This window comes from Heterodontus francisci, chromosome 30 (genome assembly GCF_036365525.1).
Source record: "Heterodontus francisci isolate sHetFra1 chromosome 30, sHetFra1.hap1, whole genome shotgun sequence".
In the NCBI taxonomy this organism is placed as follows: domain Eukaryota; kingdom Metazoa; phylum Chordata; class Chondrichthyes; order Heterodontiformes; family Heterodontidae; genus Heterodontus; species Heterodontus francisci.
Window position 1 is genome coordinate 27,337,847 of NC_090400.1, and position 22,242 is coordinate 27,360,088.

The 22,242-nt window shown below is 44.7% G+C and overlaps 1 protein-coding gene across 9 annotated transcripts in view; it reads right to left on the reverse strand.

The window, feature by feature from the left end:
• LOC137346640 (RIMS-binding protein 2-like) overlaps positions 1–22,242 on the reverse strand; it is a 326,747-nt gene that overhangs the window by 175,189 nt on the left and 129,316 nt on the right. For all 9 annotated transcript variants that reach the window (XM_068010262.1, XM_068010263.1, XM_068010266.1 and 6 more), the window contains 2 exons: positions 11,213–11,320; positions 10,095–10,223 (listed from right to left, as the gene is read on the reverse strand). In XM_068010262.1, coding sequence (XP_067866363.1) covers positions 10,095–10,223; positions 11,213–11,320 — 237 coding nt within the window. The remainder of the gene's footprint in view (positions 1–10,094; positions 10,224–11,212; positions 11,321–22,242) is intronic.

A 22,242-nucleotide genomic window follows, 5' to 3' on the forward strand; every position in this document is an offset into this window, starting at 1 on the left:
AGAAAGCAGAGCACTCTACCTGACAGTGACACATCACCACGTCCAACCCATCTAACACAGTCACCACTTGCTCTCAGCATACAGAAATCACCAGGAAGTGAGCGTGTTAAGCTGCCTCTTGCGCTGGAGATCTTACCCTTTCTGCAATGAGCAATCTATTCACCCTCCAAGAAAACAAATTTTGAAAGAAAAGCAAAACATTGGGCATCTGCACAATGATGACTGTGAACCCTTTGCTGATGTCAATTCTAATTCATGTCTTTCATCTCCCATTGGTGCTTCAAGCATCACGCTGCAGCTGGTGCAGAAGGTGGTTGAGGAGTCCCAAGAGTAGGTTGCAAACTCTGAGAAAGCACCATCACACTACTCAAGCTCACCCTCCACCAGCACAGATACACACACCTCAGTGGGTCCTCCAAAGCAGTTAGCGAGGTTGTCACGTGGTGAGGCACACATGACAAGTGAGCAGAAGCAAGTGTTGGAGACAGGGACAATAATCCCCATCAGAGGGAACAGAACACTGCAAGCTCTGCTCAGCTGGACGTAGATGCTGCACCTTGCAGGCCATCCATGATGTGGACTATTTTGGAGCAACAACAGAAAATGTGCAAGATTCTGTTCGTATTTCCAGAGGCACTGCACACCACTGGAGAGAGACTGGAGGAATCCATCTCTTGCACGAGTGCCATGATGTCTCAGGTCTTTTTGCCGATGCCCACCTCCATGGAAACTCACAGAATTGTTACAGTGCAGAAGGAGGCCATTCAAGCCCAGCTCTCGTAATGAGCATTTCATCTAGTGCCACTCCCCCGCCTTCTCTCCGTAACCCTGCATATTCTTCCTTTTCATACAACAGTCTAATTCTCTTTTGAATGCTTCAATTAATACCGCTACCACCAACCACCGCACCCGCCCCCGCTCTTTTTTCCCTTTCCTAAACATCTTGTATCCAGGAATATTTAACATCTAGTCCTGCCCTTCTTTGAGCCAGGTCTCTGTTATAGCCACATCATCATATTTCCACAAGGCAATCTGCGCCTGTAACTCACCAATCTTATTAACCACACTCCATGCATATTAATACTTTCTCCCTTACTCTGACCCCACCTAATAACTTACTATTCCCTACTCTAGTGCTATCTATTGCTCACAGTATTCTGTGCACCTTGGTATTCCTCTCTGATATTTCCTCCTGGTTCCCACACCACTGCCAAGTTAGTTTAAACCCTCCCCAATAGCACTAGCAAATCGCCTCGCAAGGAAATTTGTCCCAGCTCTGTTCAGCAGCAGCCCTTCCGGCCTGTACAGGTCCCACCTACTCCAGAACTGTCCCAGTGTCCCAGTATCTAAAGCTCTCCCTTCTGCACCATCTTTCCAGCCACACATTAATCTGCACTATCCTCCTATTTCCATACTCACTTGTGCGTGTGCTGGGAGTAGTCCAGAGATTACTACTTTTGAGGTCCTGCTTGCTAATTTCTTACCTAGCTCACTAAACTCTGTCTGCAGGACCACATCCCTCTTCCTACCTATGCCGTTGATACGGCTGCTGGCTGTTCAGCCTTCCCCCTCAGGGTGCTCGGCAGCCATTCAGTGCCATCCTTGATCCTAGCATCAAGGAGGCAACACACCATCCTGAATTCACGTATGCTGCCACAGAAACGCCTGTCTGTTTCCCTGACTATCGAATCTCCTATCACTATCACTCTGTCAGTATTCCTTGTGCCCCGCTGTTGAGCTGAGCCAGCCATGGTGCAATGACCTTGGCTCTGACTGCACACCTCAGAGGAACCAACACTTTCCTCAGTATTCAGAACTGAATACCTGTTGGAGAGTGAGACGCAGTCAGGGGTCTCCTGCACTACCTGCCCGTTTCTTCTTGACTGTCTGGCAGTCACCCATTCCCTCTCTCCCTGCAAACTCTTAAGCTGTGGGGTGACCACATTTATAAATGTGCTATCCACGAAGCTCTCATCCTCATGGATGCACCACAGTGGCGCCAGCTGCTGCTCAAGTTCCAAAACCTGCAGCTCAAGCTTCTACAACTGATGACACTTCCTATATATATATATAGTTACCCAGGATACAAGAAGCATCCTGAGTTTCCCAAATAGCACAGAATGTGCACTCTAAAGGTTGGAACAGCCCTGCCATTCCTTTATCTGTTAGTTAATAACCTTGCTACTGCTAATAAACCTTACTACTGCTAATAAACCTTTACCAATACGAATAAACCTTACTAAAGAGGAAATGGTGAAGTTTCAGAGCCAACATGTACCCGTAAAGGTGAAGGGTAGGACCAACAAGTCCAGGGAACCGTTGATGTAAAAGGATATAGAGGATTGGATCAGGAAAAAAAAGACTTACGGCAGATTAGGAGCACTGAAAACAGCGGAGGCACTGGAGGAGTATAGGAAGTGTAGCGGGGTACTAAAAAAAAGTAATTAGGAGGGCGAAGAGGGGACATGAAAAAACAGTGGCGGGCAAGATAAAGGAGAACCCAACGCCATTTTATAAGTATATTAAGGGCAAAAGGATAACCAGGGAAAGAATGGGGCCCATTAGGGACCAAAGTGTCAATCTGTGTGTGGAGCCGGTGGACATGGGTGTGGTTTTAAATGATTACTTTGCATCTGTGTTCACTATGGAGAAGGACGATGTAGGTGTACAGATCAGGGAGGGGAATTGTAATTTTATACTTGAATATATTAGCATTAAAAGGGAGGAAGTATTAGCTGTTTTAGCGGGCTTAAAAGTGGATAAATCCTCGGGCCCAGATAAGATGTAAACCAGGCTATTATGTGAGGCAAGGGAGGAGATAGCAGGGCCTCTGACACAAATTTTCAAATCCTCTTTTGGATAGTCAGAAGCTTTTTCCCAGGGTGGAAGAATCAGTTACTGGGGGACATAGGTTTAAGGTGAGAGGGGCAAAGTTTAGAGGGGATGTGCGAGGCAAGTTCTTTACACAGAGGGTGGTGAGTGTCTGGAACTTGCTGCCGGGGGAGGTGGTGGAAGCAGATACGATAGCGACGTTTAAGAGGCATCTTGACAAATACATGAATAGGATGGAAATAGAGGGATACGGTCCCCGGAAGTGCAGAAGGTTTTAGTTTAGGCAGGCATCAAGATCGGCGCAGGCTTGGAGGGCCGAGTGGCCTGTTCCTGTGCTGTACTGTTCTTTGTTCTCTCTGGCCACAGGAGAGGTACCAGAGGACAGGAGGACAGCGAATGTGGTGCCAGGCCGGTGAGACTAACATCAGTGGTTGGGAAAATATTGGAAAAAATCCTGAGGGACAGGATTAATCTCCACTTGGAGAGGCAAGGATTAATCAAAGATCGTCAGCAAGGCTTTGGTCAGGGGGAGATCGTGTCTAACTAACGTGATTGAATTTTTCGAGACGGTGACTAGGGTAAAGCAGTTGATGTAGTCTACATGGAATTCAGTAAGGCTTTTGATAAGGTCCTGCATGGGAAATTGGTTAAGAAGGTAAGAGCCCATGGGATCCAGGGCAATTTGGCAAAGTGGATCCAAAATTGGCTTCGTGGCAGGAGGCAGAGGGTGATGGTCGAGGGTTGTTTTTGCGAGTGGAAGCCTGCGACCAGTGGTGTACCACAGGGATCGGTGGTGGGACCCTTACTGTTTGTAGTATACATTAATGATTTAGACGTGAATATAGGAGGTATGATAAGTAAGTTTGCAGATGACACGTAAATAGTGAGGAGGAAAGCCTTAGATTACAGGACGATATAAATGGGCTGGTAAGATGGGCAGAGCAATGGCAAATGGAATTTAATCCTGAGAAGTGTGAGGTGATGCATTTTGGGAGGACCAACAAGGCAAGGGAATATACAATGGATGGTCGGACCCTAGGAAGTACGGAAGATCAGAGGGATCTTGGTGTACTTGCCCATAGATCACCGAAGGCAGCAGCACAGGTAGCTAAGGTGATTGGGAAGGCATATGAGATACTTGCCTTTATTAGCCAAGGCATAGAATATAAGAGCAGGGAGGTTATGATGGAGCTGTATAAAACGCTAGTTAGGCCACAGCTGGAGTACTGTGTACAGTTCTGGGCACCACAATATATGAAGGATGTGACTGCACTGGAGAGGGTGCAGAGGAGATTCACCAGGATGTTGCCTGGGCTGGAGCATTTCAGCTATGAAGAGAGACTGAAAAGGCTAGGGTTGTTTTCCTTAGAACAGAGAAGGCTGAAGGGGCACATGATTGAGGTATAGAAAATTATGAGGGGCATTGATAGGGTAGATAGGAAGAAACTTTTTCCCTTGGTGCAGGGGTCAATAACCGGGGGCATAGATTTAAGGTAAGGGGCAGGAGGTTTAGAGGGGATTTGAGAAAAAACCTTTTCACCCAGAGGGTGGTTGGAATCTGGAATGCACTGCCTGAAGAGGTGGTAGAGGCAGGAACCCTCACCACATTTAAGAAGTATTTAGATGAGGACTTGTAACGCCATAGCATACAAGGCTATGGGCCAAGTGCTGGAAAATGGGATTAGAATAGTTAGGTGCTTGATGGCCGGCACGGACACGATGGGCCAAAGGGCCTGTTTCTGAGCTGTATAACTCTATGACTCTATTAATAAAGATTACTAATGCTAATAAATCTTATTAACACTGATAAACCCTACTAATACTTAATACACCTTACTTGTAATCATAAACCTTGGCTCAAAAACAATAAGACACACCAGTTTATTCTCTAGTTTAGATAACTAGGAAATACTCACCGTCAATCACCTACCCACTTCCCTGTGATGTCACACCTCGATTTTTCTTTGCAAACAACGGCTCTGAACCTACAGACTGGCGGCGGCAGCGGCAGCAGCTGCTAGACCCGCTCCGCACTCGCTGTTTCCCACCACTCTCAGGGAACTCACTCTGGCCACCTGCATGCAGTATCAGATGCAGCAGGCAAACAGATTGTTTTTTCATTCTTTCATGGGATGCGAGCGTCACTAACAAGGCCAGCATTTGTTGTCCATCCCTAATTGCCATCGGGAAGGTTGTGGTGAGCCGCCTTCTAGAACCACTGCAGTTCATCTGGTGTGGGTACTCCCACAGTGCTGTTAGGGAGAGAGTTTCAGGATTTTGATCCAGCGACAGTGAAGGAACAGCAATACAGTTCCAAGTCAGGATGGTGTGTGGCTTGGAGGGGAACTTGCAGGTGGTGATGTTCCCATGTGTCTGCTGCCCTTGTCCTTCTAGGTGGTAGAGGTCGTAGGTTCAGAATGTGCTGTCGAAGGAGCCTTGGCGAGTTGCTGCAGTGCATCATGTATATGGCACACACTGCTGCCACTGTGCATTGGTCATGGAGGGAGTGCCTGTTTAAGTTGGTGGACAGGGTTCTGATCAAGCAGATTGCTTTGTCCTGGATGGTGTTGTGCTTCTTCAGTGTTGTTGGAACCACACTCATCCATCCTGACTGGTGGACAGGCTTTGGGGAGTCAAGAGGTGAGTTACGTGTCTCAAAATTCCCAGTCTCTGAGCTGCTGTTGTAGCCACAGTATTTATATTGCTGGTCCAGTTCAATTTCTGGTCAATGGTAACCCCCAGGATGTTGATAGTGGGCGATTCAGCAATGGTAATGCCACTGAATGTCAAGGGGAGATGGTTAGGTTCCCTCTTGTTGGAGATGGTCATTGCCTGGCACATGTATGATGTGAATGTTACTTGCCACTTATCAGCCCAAGCCTGAATGTTGTCCAGGTCTCTCTGCATATGGACACGGACTGTTTCAGTATCTGAGGAGTTGAAAATGGTACTGAACATCGTGCAATCATCAGCACACTTCCTCATTTCTGGCCTTATGATGGAGGAAAGGTCATTGATGAAGCTGCTGAAGATGGTTGGGCCTAGGACACTACCATGAGGAACTCCTGTAGCAATGTCCTGGGACTGAGATTATAGGCCTCCAATAACCACAACCATCTTCATTTGTGCTAGGTATGACTCCCAACTAGTAGAGAGTTTTCCCCCCGATTCCCACTGACTTCAATTTTACTGGGGCTCTTTGATGCCACACTCGGTCAAATGCGGCCTTGATGTCAACAGCAGTCACTCTCACCTCCCCTCTTAAGTTCAGCACTTTTGTCCATGTTTGGACCAAGGCTATAATGAGGTCAGGAGCCAAAACTGAGCATCAGGGATCATGTTATTGCTGTGTAAGTGCCACTTAATAGCACTATCAACGAGACTTTCCATCACTTTGTTGATGATTGAGAGTAGACTGATGGGGCAGTAACTGGCTGGATTGGATTTGTCCTGTTTTTTGTGGATAGAACATATTGGGCAATTTTTCACATTGTCGGGTAGATGCCAGTGTTGTAGCTGTACTGGAACAGCTTGGCTAGGGGCACGTCTATAGTTCTGAAGCACAAGTTTTCAGTACTATTGTCATAATGTTGTCAGGGCCCATATTCAGTCTGCCACTTTAAATAGGATGGAGGAACGCCTTTCCTTGGCCGTTCAGCTCCTCACTGAAGTATAGCAAAGGAGTTTCCAGCTCTAGGCTAGCAGCGAACTGCGAGTGGGCCATGAGAGGGAAGATGGAAGATGGAGAAAGGACACATGGAAGTGGGGACTCTGTTCAAAGCACTCCAACTTCTCATCTCTTCCTCCACAACCACCCCCCTCACCACCCTCAGTCAGAGCCTCACATGCTGCCTCCTACCCCAACGGCTATGTCTGCCCCTACACAGGTGCAGCTGGATCAATCTTTGGCGGTGCCCTGAAAGGCTACCACGAGCATCTCAGCTGTCAGAGCAGGGGAATGAGCAGCCTGCTTCCAGCTCTGTTGAAGCCACAGGGGTAGCACCCCCAATAAGCAATAGGAAAAAGAAGAGGAAGACCTTTTAGTTCAAGAAGGAGAATCACTTGGGTATTTATAATGATGCCACTGTGTTAATGTTTTTGAAAATGTTAATGAAGCATAAATTTTATTTCAACTTTCCATTGTCCATTCATCTCCATTGCTACCTCTTGCCTGCCAAATAGCCATCAGCCTTGAGGAGATTGGTATCACCAGAGTAGAAGCCAAACAAAGAGTGTCAATGAGATGGAAGGATTATAAACTGTGGGAATAATTTGTGTTGGGGGCGGTGGTTGTGCGGGTGGGGAGTGGGGGAGGGCGGTGGGTTCAGCATTAATGTGTCATATGGCTTCATACACTCAGGTTATCTGAACCGTACCTGTATGAGTCTATTGCGGGGTTCTCTGGCAGCTAGGTAACCTGCTGCAGGAACTCTATCTACTTCAGCCTCCTCCTCATTGTCCTCCCCTCTGCCTCTGAGAATGCAGTGCGATCATCACCTTCCTTCCTCCTCCTGCAGCTCCAAACCTCTTTGCAGTGCTATATTGTGCAAGGCACAGCAGGCGACTATCATTCTGGCCATCCTTGCTGGTACATACTGAAGGGCACCCCAGATCTGCCTCGGCACCTGAATCGCATCTTCAACAACCGAGTGGCTTGCTCTATGACTGCTCTGTGCTCATGCAGCTCCAGTTGTACCTTTCCTGTTTATCATTTGTAGGTTCTTCATTGGTGTCATCAGCCACATCCTTAGAAGGTAGCCTTCATCTTCAAGGATCTATCCACTAGCTCTGTTTGGAGGTACAAAGACCAATGGGAGATTTGACTGGTGCACTACGAAAGCATCATAGCAACTTACAGGATATCTTGTATAGCCATGCATGAAAAACTTCCCATGGTCACATACCAGCTGAACACTGATGGAGTGAAATGCCTTTCAATGGACAAATACTGCTGCTTGATTTTAGGGTACCTTGATTGCAACATGTGTGCAGTTTATGACTCCCTGGATCTGTGGGAATCCAGTCACTGCAGCAAATCCAACAGCCCACTCATTCTGACTGGTGTCATCAGTAGCAAAGTAGACGTAATTGGAGGCCCTGGCAAACATGGCATCAGTCACCTAGGAGATATAGTTGCGTGCAGTAAATTGTGAAATCCAGCATGTCACCACCAGATCCCTGGAAGGAGCCAGACGTGAAGAAGTTCAGGACTGTGGTGACCTTGACTGCCACTGGCAATATGTGCCCATCTGGCCCACTTGGAAGGAGGTCTTGTTCCAGGAGGTTGCAGATATCAGCAAAACCTGCTGTGAAAGTCTGAGCCTCCTGAGGCACTGCTGCTTAGTCATGTCAAGAAAGCTGATCTTCTGTCTGTATACTCTGTGCTGGGGATATTGCTTCCTTTGAGCTGGAGCTCTGTACCCATCCCTTCTGTCCTGTGGTGTGGAGGGAGCTGAGGAGAAAGCAGCAGCTGTTCCCGCTGGTGGTGCTGCTCCTCTTGTTCCTCAACAGAGGTCCAAGGTAGAGCTGCATAAGCTGCTCCCATGCTGCAGTGAAGACTGACAGCAGGGAAGTGCAGATCAAGGTGAATGAAGTCCAAGATAGCAGAAATGAACACAAAATGTTAGCAATCACCTCAAAATCAGTGAAAACACACTCTCAGAGCAAGTCCAGTGAACAGATTTTTTTCACCTAGGCAAGGAAGCAGATGTCCTGTTTCATTATTTAAAGGCTTTTCAGCCTGTCAATTTCACAGGCCCAGCAATCACCACTATGCTCTCACCTTATGGACCCTGGTGAGTTTCAGACAGCTTGGGAAACCTGGTTAAAGCCAGAATGCAGGGTTAAATGTGCTTTCAATTGCCTTTACACATATTTAAATATGAGTCCTGCCATTGCCACACAGATTTCTACAAGTCTCCAAACAGCACTGGTTAAATGCCGAAGTGAGCAGGATCATATCGGGTTTCTGATACTTCTTTTGCCGTACACTGCCACCCTCACCTTGCAGGCCATAATATTCAAGAAATATGTCCGAGCTATGCTGAGACATTTTTAAGTTGCAGAAACTGATGAACCCTGCAATCACCACCACCTGTATTTTCAAAGCAGCTTTAATGTACAGACAAAGGTGCTTCCAGATAACCATATGGAAAACAGATGCTCAGCCAAGAAAGGAGAAATAAAAAGATTGGTCAAAGAGGTGAGTTATGGGAAGAGAGAAGATGAGGTGAAGAGGTTTAGGGAGACAGCTGCTTGTTTCAACCAAGTATGGGTTTTCAGCACTAGATAAATCATAGCTATGACCTCTTCAGCCGTAAGATTGAGCGGTGAGCTCTTCAGTTGAGAGCTGCACACCAAAATCATCCATGTGTGGCACAAACATAAACCCTATTAAAAGCATCCAGCTGTGCTCAACCGATCCTGGGCTTAAATCTAAGTTTGCTGTCCTATCTATTCCTGCTGATGCAACTGCTCTGAGCAACAATTTTTTTTAGTCATTTTGATCGATTGACCTCCCCTGTGACTAGAGGGAGAAGTGAACAACAGCACGAAGCTAGTGAGCAGTACTTGGCATATATGTTTGAGTACAAATGTGAGGTTTGTCTTATCCAATTTCACAATAATGCAGACAAGCAGTGAAAACAGTATAAAATACAATGAAAAACTGCAAATGTTGCAAATCTGATTCGGGTCATACACCCGAAACATCATAACTTGTCTTTGCATTTTACAGATGCTGACTGACGGACTGGCAGTTCGAACATTTTCTATTTTTGTTTTGCGGAAAACAGGTTCCCATTTACAAGCTGTAAAAACAGAACCAACTTTATGACCTTTCAATGCAGTATAAAAACAATACCACGAGGGACTTCACCAGGAACATGCAAAGGCAAAGTCAAGATGTCAGATGGAGCGCACAAACCTCCAAACTACTCATCTACCTGACCCTTCAAGCACCACCCACCCCTCATGTGGTCGACTGCAGATCACACCTTGGACTTCTCAGAACCCAACGTACCATAGAGGAAGCAAGTCATCCTCGATCTCTAAGAAGATGTTTGTCAGTGGGCCTGCAGGAGTGAGGTTTTAAAGGCCAACGTTGCTTTTGGTTGGATGATGATACATGTTGCACCACAAGATTACACGGTTCAAAGATTTGATCATTACAAAAAAAAATACACAAATAAACCATTGATTTTGATGTGTGGCTTTCGTAAAGATCAGACACTAACTCGCTCGGCATTGAGAGACAAACTCACCACTCTGAGGTTGGCTTCCTGCAGTTTCCTGGCTCTCTCCTCTAATCGTTTGGCGATGTTTGCCAGCTCAGCATTCTTCCGTTTTAGTCTCTTCACTTTCTCCTCAGTCTCTGGAGAGCTACTTTTCCGCTGAACAAAGAAACACAATTTAGGAACATGGCTTTCTATCCTGTTATTCTCCCAGTCATAAGCAGAAGGCAATCAAAATGGAGGATCACCTACAGTATGCGCAGACATGATGGGCCAAGTGGCCTCTTTCTGTGCCGTAAACTTTCTATGATTCTATGAGTACTCTGACCCGCAGGCAGCCAGCAAGAGGATCTCCTCACCTTCTAAACATGTAAAAATGACAACAGATTGAACAATTACATTAATGGGAACCTGCGCATTGGCACATTGGGATCAAGTACAGGTTCAAGAATGAAGCGAGAGAGAGAGAGAGAGAGAGAGACAAAAAGGGAGTAGTGAGAAGAGGGAGAGAAGAGAGAAAGATCGGGAGAGGGAAGGAGAGAGCAGAGGGGAGAGAAAAAGGGGAAAGTGAGAAATGGAGAGAAACAGGAGAAGGCAAAGATAAAAGAGAAGGGGAGAGATAGGGGAGAGATAAGGGACAAAATGGGGTGGGAGAGAAGAGACACAGAGAGGTTTTTTTTTATCTTTCATGGGATGTGGGCATCGCTGGCAAGGCCAACATTTGTTGCCCATCCCAAATTGCCTTTGAACTGAGTGGCTTGCTAGGCCATTTCAGAGCGCAGTTAAGAGTCAACCATACTGCTGTGGGTCTGGAGTCACATGTCGGCCAGACCAGGTAAGGATGGCAGATTTCCTCCCCTAAAGGACATTAGTGAACCAGAAGGGTATTTACGATAATCAATGATTGTTTCATGGCACCATTACTGAGACAAGCTCTCAATTCCAATTTTTTATTAATGAATTGAATTTAAATCCCACCAGCTGCCATGGTGTCCACAGGACATTAGCCTGGGCTTCTGGATTACTAGTTCAGTGACATTACAACTACGCCACTGTCAGTAGAGAAGGTTACGAAAGAGGTTACCAGAGACATAAGGTTAAAGGGTAACAAAAGAGACTCCTGTGTAAAATGGACACTTTGCTCTTACCAATAATGTGTTCTCCTCTCTAAGTGTTATGCATGTGCGCTCCAACTCTCTGACAGCTTTCAGCAGCTCTGTGTTGCGTCTCAACAGTGATCCATAACTGGTACCATTCTGCAAAAAAAAAGAGTGAATTTAGTTTTGAAGAAACAGCTTGCTGGAAAGCCAAAGATAAACTGACTGATTTGGGAGACTGAAACAGCTTTTGATAAAAGTGCAGTTTGGAACTTAAGAGTATAAGTACACTAAATGGTGTGGACAGAAATACTGGAGCCGTATGTAACTAGACAAAAGAATAATTGATCACTTGTGTTAGTTCACAAAGGCCTATGTTAAAACTACATGACTTACAGTACACTCTTACAATCCTTCTCATACTGATCCAGTTTACAGCAAACCTTATCGCAACCTGGCAAAAAGCCATTTGTCCAACAAGCCCACTTACTTTTGCTTAATATGAGCTCCATCTTCTTTCCTTCTCATCACATCTCTCGCCTCTTTCTCCAGAAAAACTTGAGTACCTCTGGAGCCCATTTACATTGCTTACTTTAATATCCGATTCGAGTAAATTTATTCCATATTTCTACCTTACATGGGTGAAATAGTTCTGCCCTCATTTAAAAAAATTATGCCATCAAATTGAGAACAATATTTCTGGAACATCTATTCTGGATCCTTTTAATAACAGTGAAAAATTTTATTGAGGTCACCATGAAGTCTCTCTTCCAAACAGAAAAATAACTTCCTTAACCTTGTATTCCTGACACTCAGAACCATTTAATGGCCCCTCTCAAGGTTAGTAACATCCTTCCCATAATTTTGTAGCCAGAACTGTACCCAGTCCTCCAGCAGCAATGCCTTATACAGCAACGACACAACTTTTGTAAGAGTTGTACTTAGATCCACTGTTAATATAATCCGGGATCTTATTTATCCTTTTTCATAAGGACAGCCTTGGTCCAAACATGGGCAAAAAAGCTGAATTCCAAAGGTGTGGTGAGAGTGATTGCCCTGGATATCAAGGCAGTATTTGACCGAGCATGGCATCAAAGAGCCCTAGCAAAATTGAAGTCAGTGGGAATCAGGAGGAAAACTCTCCACTGGTTGGAGTCATACCTAGCACAAAGGAAGATGGTTGTGGTTGTTGGATTCCAAACATCGAAGTACCAGGACATCACTGCAGTAGTTCCTCAGGGTAGTGTCCTAGGCCCAACCATCTTCAGCAGCTTCATCAAGTGACCTTCCCTCCGTCATAAGGATGCGTAGGATGGGGAAGGAAACTGCAGGGGATGGGAACAATCGAAATGTAGAGCTTATTCAAGGAGCAGCTACTGTGTGTCCTTGATAAGTATGTACCTGTGAGGCAGGGAGGAAGTTGTCGTGCGAGGGAGCCGTGGTTTACTAAAGAAGTTGAAGCGCTTGTCAAGAGGAAGAAGAAGGCTTATGTTAGGATGAGACGTGAAGGCTCAGTTAGGGCGCTTGAGAGCTACAAGCTAGCCAGGAAGGATCTAAAGGGAGAGCTAAGAAGAGCAAGGAGAGGACACGAGAAGTCATTGGTGGATCGGATCAGGGAAAACCCTAAGGCTTTCTATAGGTATATCAGGAATAAAAGAATGACTAGAGTTAGATTAGGGCCAATCAAGGATAGTAGTGGGAAGTTGTGTGTGGAATCAGAGGAGATAGGGGAAGTGTTAAATGAATATTTTGCGTCAGTATTTACAGTAGAGAAAGAAAATGTTGTTGAGAATACTGAGATTCAGGCTACGAGGCTAGATGGGATTGAGGTTCATAAGGAGGAGGTGTTAGCAATTTTGGAAAGTGTGAAAATAGATAAGTCCCCTGGGCCAGATGGGATTTATCCTAGGATTCTCTGGGAAGCCAGGGAGGAGATTGCAGAGCCTTTGTCCTTGATCTTTATGTCGTCATTGTCGACAGGAATAGTGCCGGAAGACTGGAGGATAGCAAATGTTGTCCCCTTGTTCAAGAAGGGGAGTAGAGACAGCCCTGGTAATTATAGACCTGTGAGCCTTACTTCGGTTGTGGGTAAAATGTTGGAAAAGGTTATAAGAGACAGGATTTATAATCATCTTGAAAAGAATAAGTTCATTAGAGATAGTCAGCACGGTTTTGTGACGGGTAGGTCGTGCCTCACAAACCTTATTGAGTTTTTCGAGAAGGTGACCAAACAGGTGGATGAGGGTAAAGCAGTGGATGTGGTGTATATGGATTTCAGTAAGGCGTTTGATAAGGTTCCCCACGGTAGGCTATTGCAGAAAATACGGAAGTATGGGGTTGAAGGTGATTTAGAGCTTTGGATCAGAAATTGGCTAGCTGAAAGAAGACAGAGGGTGGTGGTTGATGGCAAATGTTCATCCTGGAGTTTAGTTACTAGTGGTGTACCGCAAGGATCTGTTTTGGGGCCACTGCTGTTTGTCATTTTTATAAATGACCTGGAAGAGGGTGTAGAAGGGTGGGTTAGTAAATTTGCAGATGACACTAAGGTCGGTGGAGTTGTGGATAGTGCCGAAGGATGTTGTAGGGTACAGAGGGACATAGATAGGCTGCAGAGCTGGGCTGAGAGATGGCAAATGGAGTTTAATGCGGAAAAGTGTGAGGTGATTCACTTTGGAAGGAGTAACAGGAATGCAGAGTACTGGGCTAATGGGAAGATTCTTGGTAGTGTAGATGAGCAGAGAGATCTTGGTGTCCAGGTGCATAAATCCCTGAAGGTTGCTAACCAGGTTAATAGGGCTGTTAAGAAGGCATATGGTGTGTTAGCTTTTATTAGTAGGGGGGTCGAGTTTTGGAGCCACGAGGTCATGCTGCAGCTGTACAAAACTCTGGTGAGACCGCACCTGGAGTATTGCGTGCAGTTCTGGTCACCGCATTATAGGAAGGATGTGGAAGCTATGGAAAGGGTGCAGAGGAGATTTACTAGGATGTTGCCTGGTATGGAGGGAAGGTCTTACGAGGAAAGGCTGAGGGACTTGAGGTTGTTTTCGTTGGAGAGAAGGAGGAGGAGAGGTGACTTAATAGAGACATATAAGATAATCAGAGGGTTAGATAGGGTGGATAGTGAGCGTCTTTTTCCTCGGATGGTGATGGCAAACACGAGGGGACATAGCTTCAAGTTGAGGGGTGATAGATATAGGACAGATGTGAGAGGTAGTTTCTTTACTCAGAGAGTAGTAAGGGCGTGGAACGCCCTGCCTGCAGCAGTAGTAGATTCGCCAACTTTAAGGGCATTTAAGTGGTCATTGGATAGACATATGGATGAAAATGGAATAGTGCAGGTCAGATGGTTTCACAGGTCGGCGCAACATCGAGGGCCGAAGGGCCTGTACTGCGCTGTAATGTTCTAATTCTAATTCTAATTCTAATAAGGTCAGAAGTGGAGAATTTCACTGAGGATTACACAGTACCACTTGCAACTCTTCAGGTATTGAAGCAGTCCGTGTCCATATGCAACAGGACCTAAACAACTTAGGCTTGGGCTGATAAGTGGCGGGTAATATTCACGTCACACATGTGCCAGGCAACTACTATCTCCAACAAGAGGGAATCTAGCCATCTCCCCTTGACATTCAACGGCATTACCATCGCTGAATCCCCCATATCAACATCTTGGGGGTTACCATTGACCAGAAACTGAACTGGACCAGCCATATAAATACTGTGGCTACAAGAGCAGGTCAAAGGATGGGAATTCTGTGGCAGGTAACTCACCTGCTGACTCCCCAAAGCCTGTCCACCATCTAGAAGTCAGGAATGTGATGGAATACTCTCCACTTGCCTGGATGAGTGTGGCTCCAACAATACTCAAGAAGCTCTACACCATCCAGGATAAAGCAGCCCCTTGATCGGCTCCATCTAACAACTTAATCATTCAGTCCTTCCACCACTGGTGCACAGTGGCAGCAGTGTGTACCATCCACATGATGCACTGCAGCAACTCATCAAGGCTTCTTCAACAGCACTTTCCAAACCCACAAATTCTACCAGCTAGAAGGACAAAGGCAGGAGAAACATGGGAACACCACCACCTGCAAGTTCCCCTCCAACCCACACACCATCCTGACTTGGAACTATATCACCGTTCCTTCATTGTCGCTGGGTCAAAAATCTGGAACTCCCTTCCTAACAGCATTGTGGGTGTACCTACACCAGATGGACTGCAGCGGTTCAAGAAAGCAGTTCATCACCACCTTCTCAAGGGGAGACAATGGTGTAGTGGTAATGTCATTGGACGAGTTATCCAGAGCCCTAAGTTAGTGCTCTGGGGACATGGGTTCAAATCCCACCATGGCAGCTGGTGAAATATAAATTCAATTAATAAATCTGGAATTAAAAAGCTAGTCTAATGGTGACCATGAAACTATTGTCAATTTTTGTAAAAAACCATCTGGTTCACTAATGTCCTTTAGGGAAGAAACTCTGCCATCCTTACCTGGTCTGGCCGACATGTGACTCCAGATCCAGAACATTGTGGTTGACTCTTAACTGCCCTCTGAAATGGTCTAGAAAGCCACTCAGTTCAAAGGCAATTAGGGATGTGCAATAAATACTGGCCTAGCCAGCGACGCCCACATCCCACGAACGAATGAAAAAAATTAGAGATGGACAACAAATTTTGGTCTTGCCAGCGATTTGCTCATTATAGCCACTAGATCTCTCTCTTGATCAACATTCTGCTTCATTTTTCTAGTTAACAAATACTATAACCAAAGGACCTTTCTCTCCTGATCGCTGTATTGTCAGACTGCCCCATTCAATACAGGATCACACGTTTGGTTCTTGTCCCACACTTATTACTTGTCATCAATTTGCTCAGGTAATTAAAATATTCAAATCCTTATAAACATGGCTGCAGTATCCTCACTTTTTCTCTGCCTACTTTTGATATATTTAATATAGGAGCATAAGAAATAGGATTAGGTCACACAGCTGTTTGAGCCTGCTTCACCATTCAATATCATAGCTGATCTTCAATCTTAACTTCACTTTTCCACCTGATTCCCATATCCCTTGATTCCCTGAGAGTCCAAAAATCTATCAATACCAGCCTTGAACATACTCAACGAGTGAGCATCCACAGCCCTCCGAGCTAGGGAATTCCTAAGATTGACAACCCTCTGAGTGAAGAAATTTCTACTCATCTCAATCCTAAATGGTTAATGCCTTATCCTGATATGGTCATGGTCCTGACAGGAACTAGTCCCTAGTTCTAAACTATGCAGCTAGGAGAAACAGCCTCCCAGCATCTACCGTGTCAATCCCTCTCAGAATCATATGTGTTTCAATGCCCAAGTCATTTATTATAACTAATAATAGATTCAAGAGTGTGGTATGACCCTCTATTCACTAACTTTTATTACATTGGAGAACTGGATTGTCTAGTCGTGACTGAGTATGCGGGCAATAATAAAGACTGTAGCTGATATTTAGTGGAATTAGGGGAACTGCCAGCAGGGTGTTTGTCTGAAGGGAGAAGAGACTGTGGGGGCGAGGAGAGAACATGCCTGAGAGAAAGGAAGGGAAGGACCACAATATGTTGTTATTCAACAAAGAAGCTGCATGAGGAAAAATGTAATTTACATTTAAACAAATAAATGAAAAATATGATTACGACTCGTTCCCACCTATCCTGCAATTTACGAAATTGGGCAACCAATTATTGACTGTGTGTCTGCCTTCAATAGTACTCTTCATGTAAGCACATAGGATGGATGCTCCTTTTTACTGAGGATCATGGGATATGTAAATTTTTGGCAATTAAAAAAAGTTTTCATTAAGGCTTCAACGTTACGGAAACAATAAGATACTCAAATGACCAAACATTTAGCCATGTCAAACCAAGGGCACTTAAAAAGTCTCAGTTTACATAATTTGTAGAATTATCACTTTGCTTCACTTATCCTATACCAATGATCCGATAGTGAACACCACAGATTTCCACCTGTCAGACAACATAATGACACATTGTTATTATCATCGCCAGTGCTTTATTCCATTGAGCTCAGAGATGTTAGGAGGGAGCATACCAAGCTTGACACTACCGCAGATGTAATATCAGGTTCAACACAGCTGTTCAAAAGTGGCTTCATTGTACAAGACACTGGGCGGCAGTAGATACAAGACAGTGTAATCGATGGAGTGTGAGGACTCCCTGGGCAATACTTCACGTGGTACAAAGGTTAACAGAAAGTTTTCTTAACCCGTTCAAAAATTCAGAATTGTGTGCTAAACACAGACAACTGAATCACATTCTCATCATTCTTACAGCGAAAGAGATGCCAGCAAAACATTTGTGTATGAGGGGTACACAGGAAATAACTCACAGGCTGGAACACACAGATATTCAACCACATGTTGGGGCACACAGATAATCAACGACATGTTGTGGCACAAAGATAATCAACGACATGTTGGGGAAACACAGATAATCAACCACATGTTGGCGCACACAGATAATCACCGCCATGTGGGGGCACACAGATAATCACCGACATGTTGGGAAACACAGATAATCACAGGCATGTTGGGAAACACAGATAATCACAGGCATGTTGGGAAACACACAATCACCGACGTGTTGGGGCACACAGATAATCACCAACATGTTGGGGCACACAGATAATCACAGACATGTTGGGGCACACAGATAATCACAGACATGTTGGGGCACACAGATAATCACCGACATGTTGGGGCACACAGATAATCACCGACATGTTGGGGCACACAGATAATCACCGACATGTTGGGGCACACAGATAATCACCGACATGTTGGGGCACACAGATAATCACCGACATGTTGGGGCACACAGATAATCACCGACATGTTGGGGCACACAGATAATCACCGACATGTTGGGGCACACAGACAATCACCGACGTGTTGGGAAACACAGATATTCACCGACGTGTTGGGGCACACATATAATCACCGACATGTTGGGGCACACAGATAATCACCGACATGTTGGGGCACACAGATAATCACAGACATCTTGGGGCACACAGATAATCACCGACATGTTGGGAAACACAGATAATCACCGACATGTTGGGGCACACAGACAATCACAAATCTCTAACCTGACTGTGTTCGAAGGAAAGCAAAGCTACAAATAGATTAATTGTATAACCTGACTGTGAGCAGGAGGGTGTCACTATTTGCTCCACACTAAGCATGTAACTGGCACAGGGTATGAGGGAGGAGGGAACCAGTCAGTGTTAGATGAAAAAATGTAGGTTAAGGCGACCCGGGAGGCAGTTTGCTTAAATCTAAATATAGGTTTGTGCAGGTGAAAGAACTGGAGCAACTGCAGCAGTCACTGCAGTGCCCAGTCTAACAAAGTGACAAATAAATCATCTCTCTGCAGCAGTGCCCCTTACTAATTGCGACACCATATAAAAGTCATCTGTGACACAGATCCCTTTCCAACAGAGGATCTGTATGAACAGAAATATAAACAGAACATGCTGGAAACACTCAAGTCAGGCAGCATTTGTAAAGAGAGAATTCTTTCTCCACAGATGCTGCCTGACCTGCTGAATTTTCAGCACCTTCTGCCTTTATTTCTGATTTCCAACGTCTGCAGTATTTTGCTACTGTTTAGCTGTATGAACAGTCTCTCTAATTCTCATCAATACATTACAAGACAGAATCTGTAGAATTTGACAGCAAAGCCCTTATGTGGGCAGCCAGGCAGTTGCAGTGAGCCCTGCTCCACGTGGACAGACGATGCATCCTGCATCATACAGCAAGGATCCCCAGGGATGCTGTTCCATGATCAGCCATGCCCACAAGAGAGGGAGAGATGTTAAAATGATGATGTGCAGACTTTGGATAGTTTCTACCCTCAGGACCTAGAAAATATGACAGTCTGTAGTTTCGAACAGCACCCATCCTTTGCTTCCCAGAGTAGACTGCAAGTCCCATGTAATCATGTCTGACAAGCCATCTCAGCCTAGTTCATTAATCTTGCCTGCTCCAGCTTTCACTGCTCATGCTGCTTTCGAATTACGTCCACAACTACTGTTAACGTTCAAAATCACGGACAGGTTCAGAGTTCAACACATTCATCCAATATCATTAACTAGTGCACTGCTCTACTGATTAACCAATGTGCTTTTTGCCAGATTGAAACTCAAATAGTGCAATATGAAGCAGTACACAGGAAGGCTGGACATCCTGCCTACTCTACACTTTGTCATCAAACTGGCAGCTCATTGCTAACTCCTCCACTACCTGCCGAGTCAAGAAATTGGCAGCTCAGAGTAGTTGCAACCAAGAAATGATACTGATAACGTCACAAAGGCTCAACTGTGTCCTCAGTAGAACGTCACACTGTCAAATTCAACGTTTTATTGCTGTCCCCTTCAACTGAGGAACAGCAGGGTGCAGGAAAAGTTTTCAATACATCATGCTGGAAAGCATACAGCCCAGCTTCTATTTGGGTTAACTCTCTCCAGCACCAAGTCTCTATGTATATGTGGTTCACTGGGCACTGAGAGCTTTAAAGCAGCAATTTTCAAGAGGAAATTGTCAGTGGCGAAGCTTAACCAAGCAGGACTCCAAACAATATCCTCCACTGAAACGTGTGGAACAACTTCCATTATTCAGCCCTTCTCAAATGACAAATGTCCCAAAGTGCTTTGCATGAGATTGGAGGACATCAGGCAGAAGATGGATGAGAGGATACAGGGGTTGAGTGAAGTTACAGCTGAAGAGGTAGGTCTTGAGGAGGTTTTGAAACTATGGAGATGGGCAAGAGAGCCAACAAGGGAGATGTTTAGGAACAGAGTTCCAGAAGGCAGAGACATAATGACTGTAGAAGTAGAGGAAGGAGTGTAGTGAACTCAAGAAACATTGAATGCCAGATCAAATTACTGCTCTCAATTCACTGGAAAATGCTTTCCACAAAAAAATCAGATTCAAGTTTTTCCAAATGCTGCCACATCTGGTTTCAGCTGCTTCTGATTTTCTGCTGTAAGCCAGCTTATAAACACTAGTCAGGGTACGCTGTGGTACCCAGGGTACAATATAGGACTTGGAGAACACTGCAGCACCCAGGGTGCACCATGGGTCTCAGGGTATATGGTGGTTCCCTTGTGGGGTCAGGATACAGCGCAATACCTGGGATGCGCTATGGTAGGTAATCAGATGGGCATATAAACAGAGTAATCTGGTAACTGATAGGTTATTTAAACTATTCATCTACTAACCCCTCTGTGCTTTACTAGTAAGCTTTGCATGTTAGTTGTACAGCATGCCACTATTAGTAACACAGATTCAGTGCAGCAAAGTGCATGGCATTATAAATGCTGACCTTTAGCTACCAACTGTTGAGATGTATCAACCACATCTTCAATTATCCAATAATGGGTATTGCGTAATAACAATACACAACTACAGGAGCAACTAGACAATCTCTCTGAATTACTGTTCTTAGACCAGTACAAATGAAGCAGCTTCTATTTGTGTGGAGGATGCAAGGCCACACACAGCAGTGCTACTGAGGAAGGGTCAGGGCGTTAAACTGAACCAATCTATAATAATAACATGCAGTTTTTGTCTGCCCGGAAGATTTTGATTGGTTAGTTTAAGGGATGCATCTGCTGGTGGGTTCATTTGGTGGGCGATGCCTGGTGCAAGAGTGCTGAATAAATACAAATCTTTTTTTGTCTTTAGTGAGAGTCAGCAACAGTGCAAACTACATGTGATTAATGGCCTTTTCTTATTACGTATTCCTATTACTTAGCAGTTGGCAGGAAAAAAGACAGAGGCGCAAGGGGAGAGCCAACTGTGTAACAGCCCCGACAAACAGATTTTTCTGCAGCACCTGCAGAAGAGCCTGTCACTCTAGAACTGGCCTTTATAGCCACTCCAGGCGCTGCTCCATACACCACTGACCACCTCCAGGCGCTTACCCATTGTCTCTCGAGATAAGGAGGCCAAAGAAGAATTCTCTCATGCAGCTAAAAATCTTATAAGGAGGGCACAGACTGGCCAGCTGAATGCAGAAGCTATAGAATTACTTCAGAGTAATGCGTTAATAAAGTTCACAAATTTAGACTCAAGAAGGAGCAGTTATAATGTTGTTACGAAACTTAAATCCTAAACAAGAGCTTTGTCATAGAACAAGATTGGTTGTTAGGAAGCTATTTTTTTTTGATTATAGATGCTGAAATTATAACAGGCAGATTTCAAGGAAATAGAGTGGTTATTCCTTGAATAATATTGAGCCCATCAGATGTAAACCTGCCTTTTCAATTCAGGAGAAAACAGCTTCCAATTAGAATTCCATATTCTACGACCAGGCTAGACTCACAACGCCAAACTCTTGACAAAGTTTATATTTATATTCCTAGGCCTGTTTTTATACATGGACAGTTTTGTGTAAATTGTTCCGAACAAGTGAGAAAGGTGTCTAGGGGTCTCTCAGCCTTTAACCTGGTCTTATTGTAACAGGGTTTTGTTTTTTAACACGCAGTGTTTTGAGCTCCCCCTTGGTGAATCCTTGTTCACCGCTTTCCAATTATAAGGCAAAGAAATGAGCATAAACAGGCTTTCTTAGGTTTAAAGAAGAAAAGTGAAATTTTATTAAACTTAAACTCTAATTCGGTTAACGCCTACGGAGACACGTCACGCCCCACGCTGGCATGCATACGCAATACGCATATGCAAATAGAGACAGAAAAGAGAAGAAAAAATAAAGTAGAGAGGTTTGAGGCAATTTCAGAAGAGTTTCTTGTTACTGTGCTTCGAGCTGACTGTAGTTTTGATTCTGTTAAAGGCTTTGGTGAAAGAATAACTAGTAATTCTGTATTTAAAGTAGTACTGTCGAAATAAAGATACTAATTTGACCGCAAATGTTGTGTGAGCCTCGGCTAGTTTTATATTATTATACTACTGTTTGGTTGAGCAGGCAAGGTTATATAGCACTGAGCACCCAACAGCATTAAGCATCTAATTGGTGAGGGAGGGTATTTTGATGATTGTTCCAAATACAAAGCAACTCAACTCAA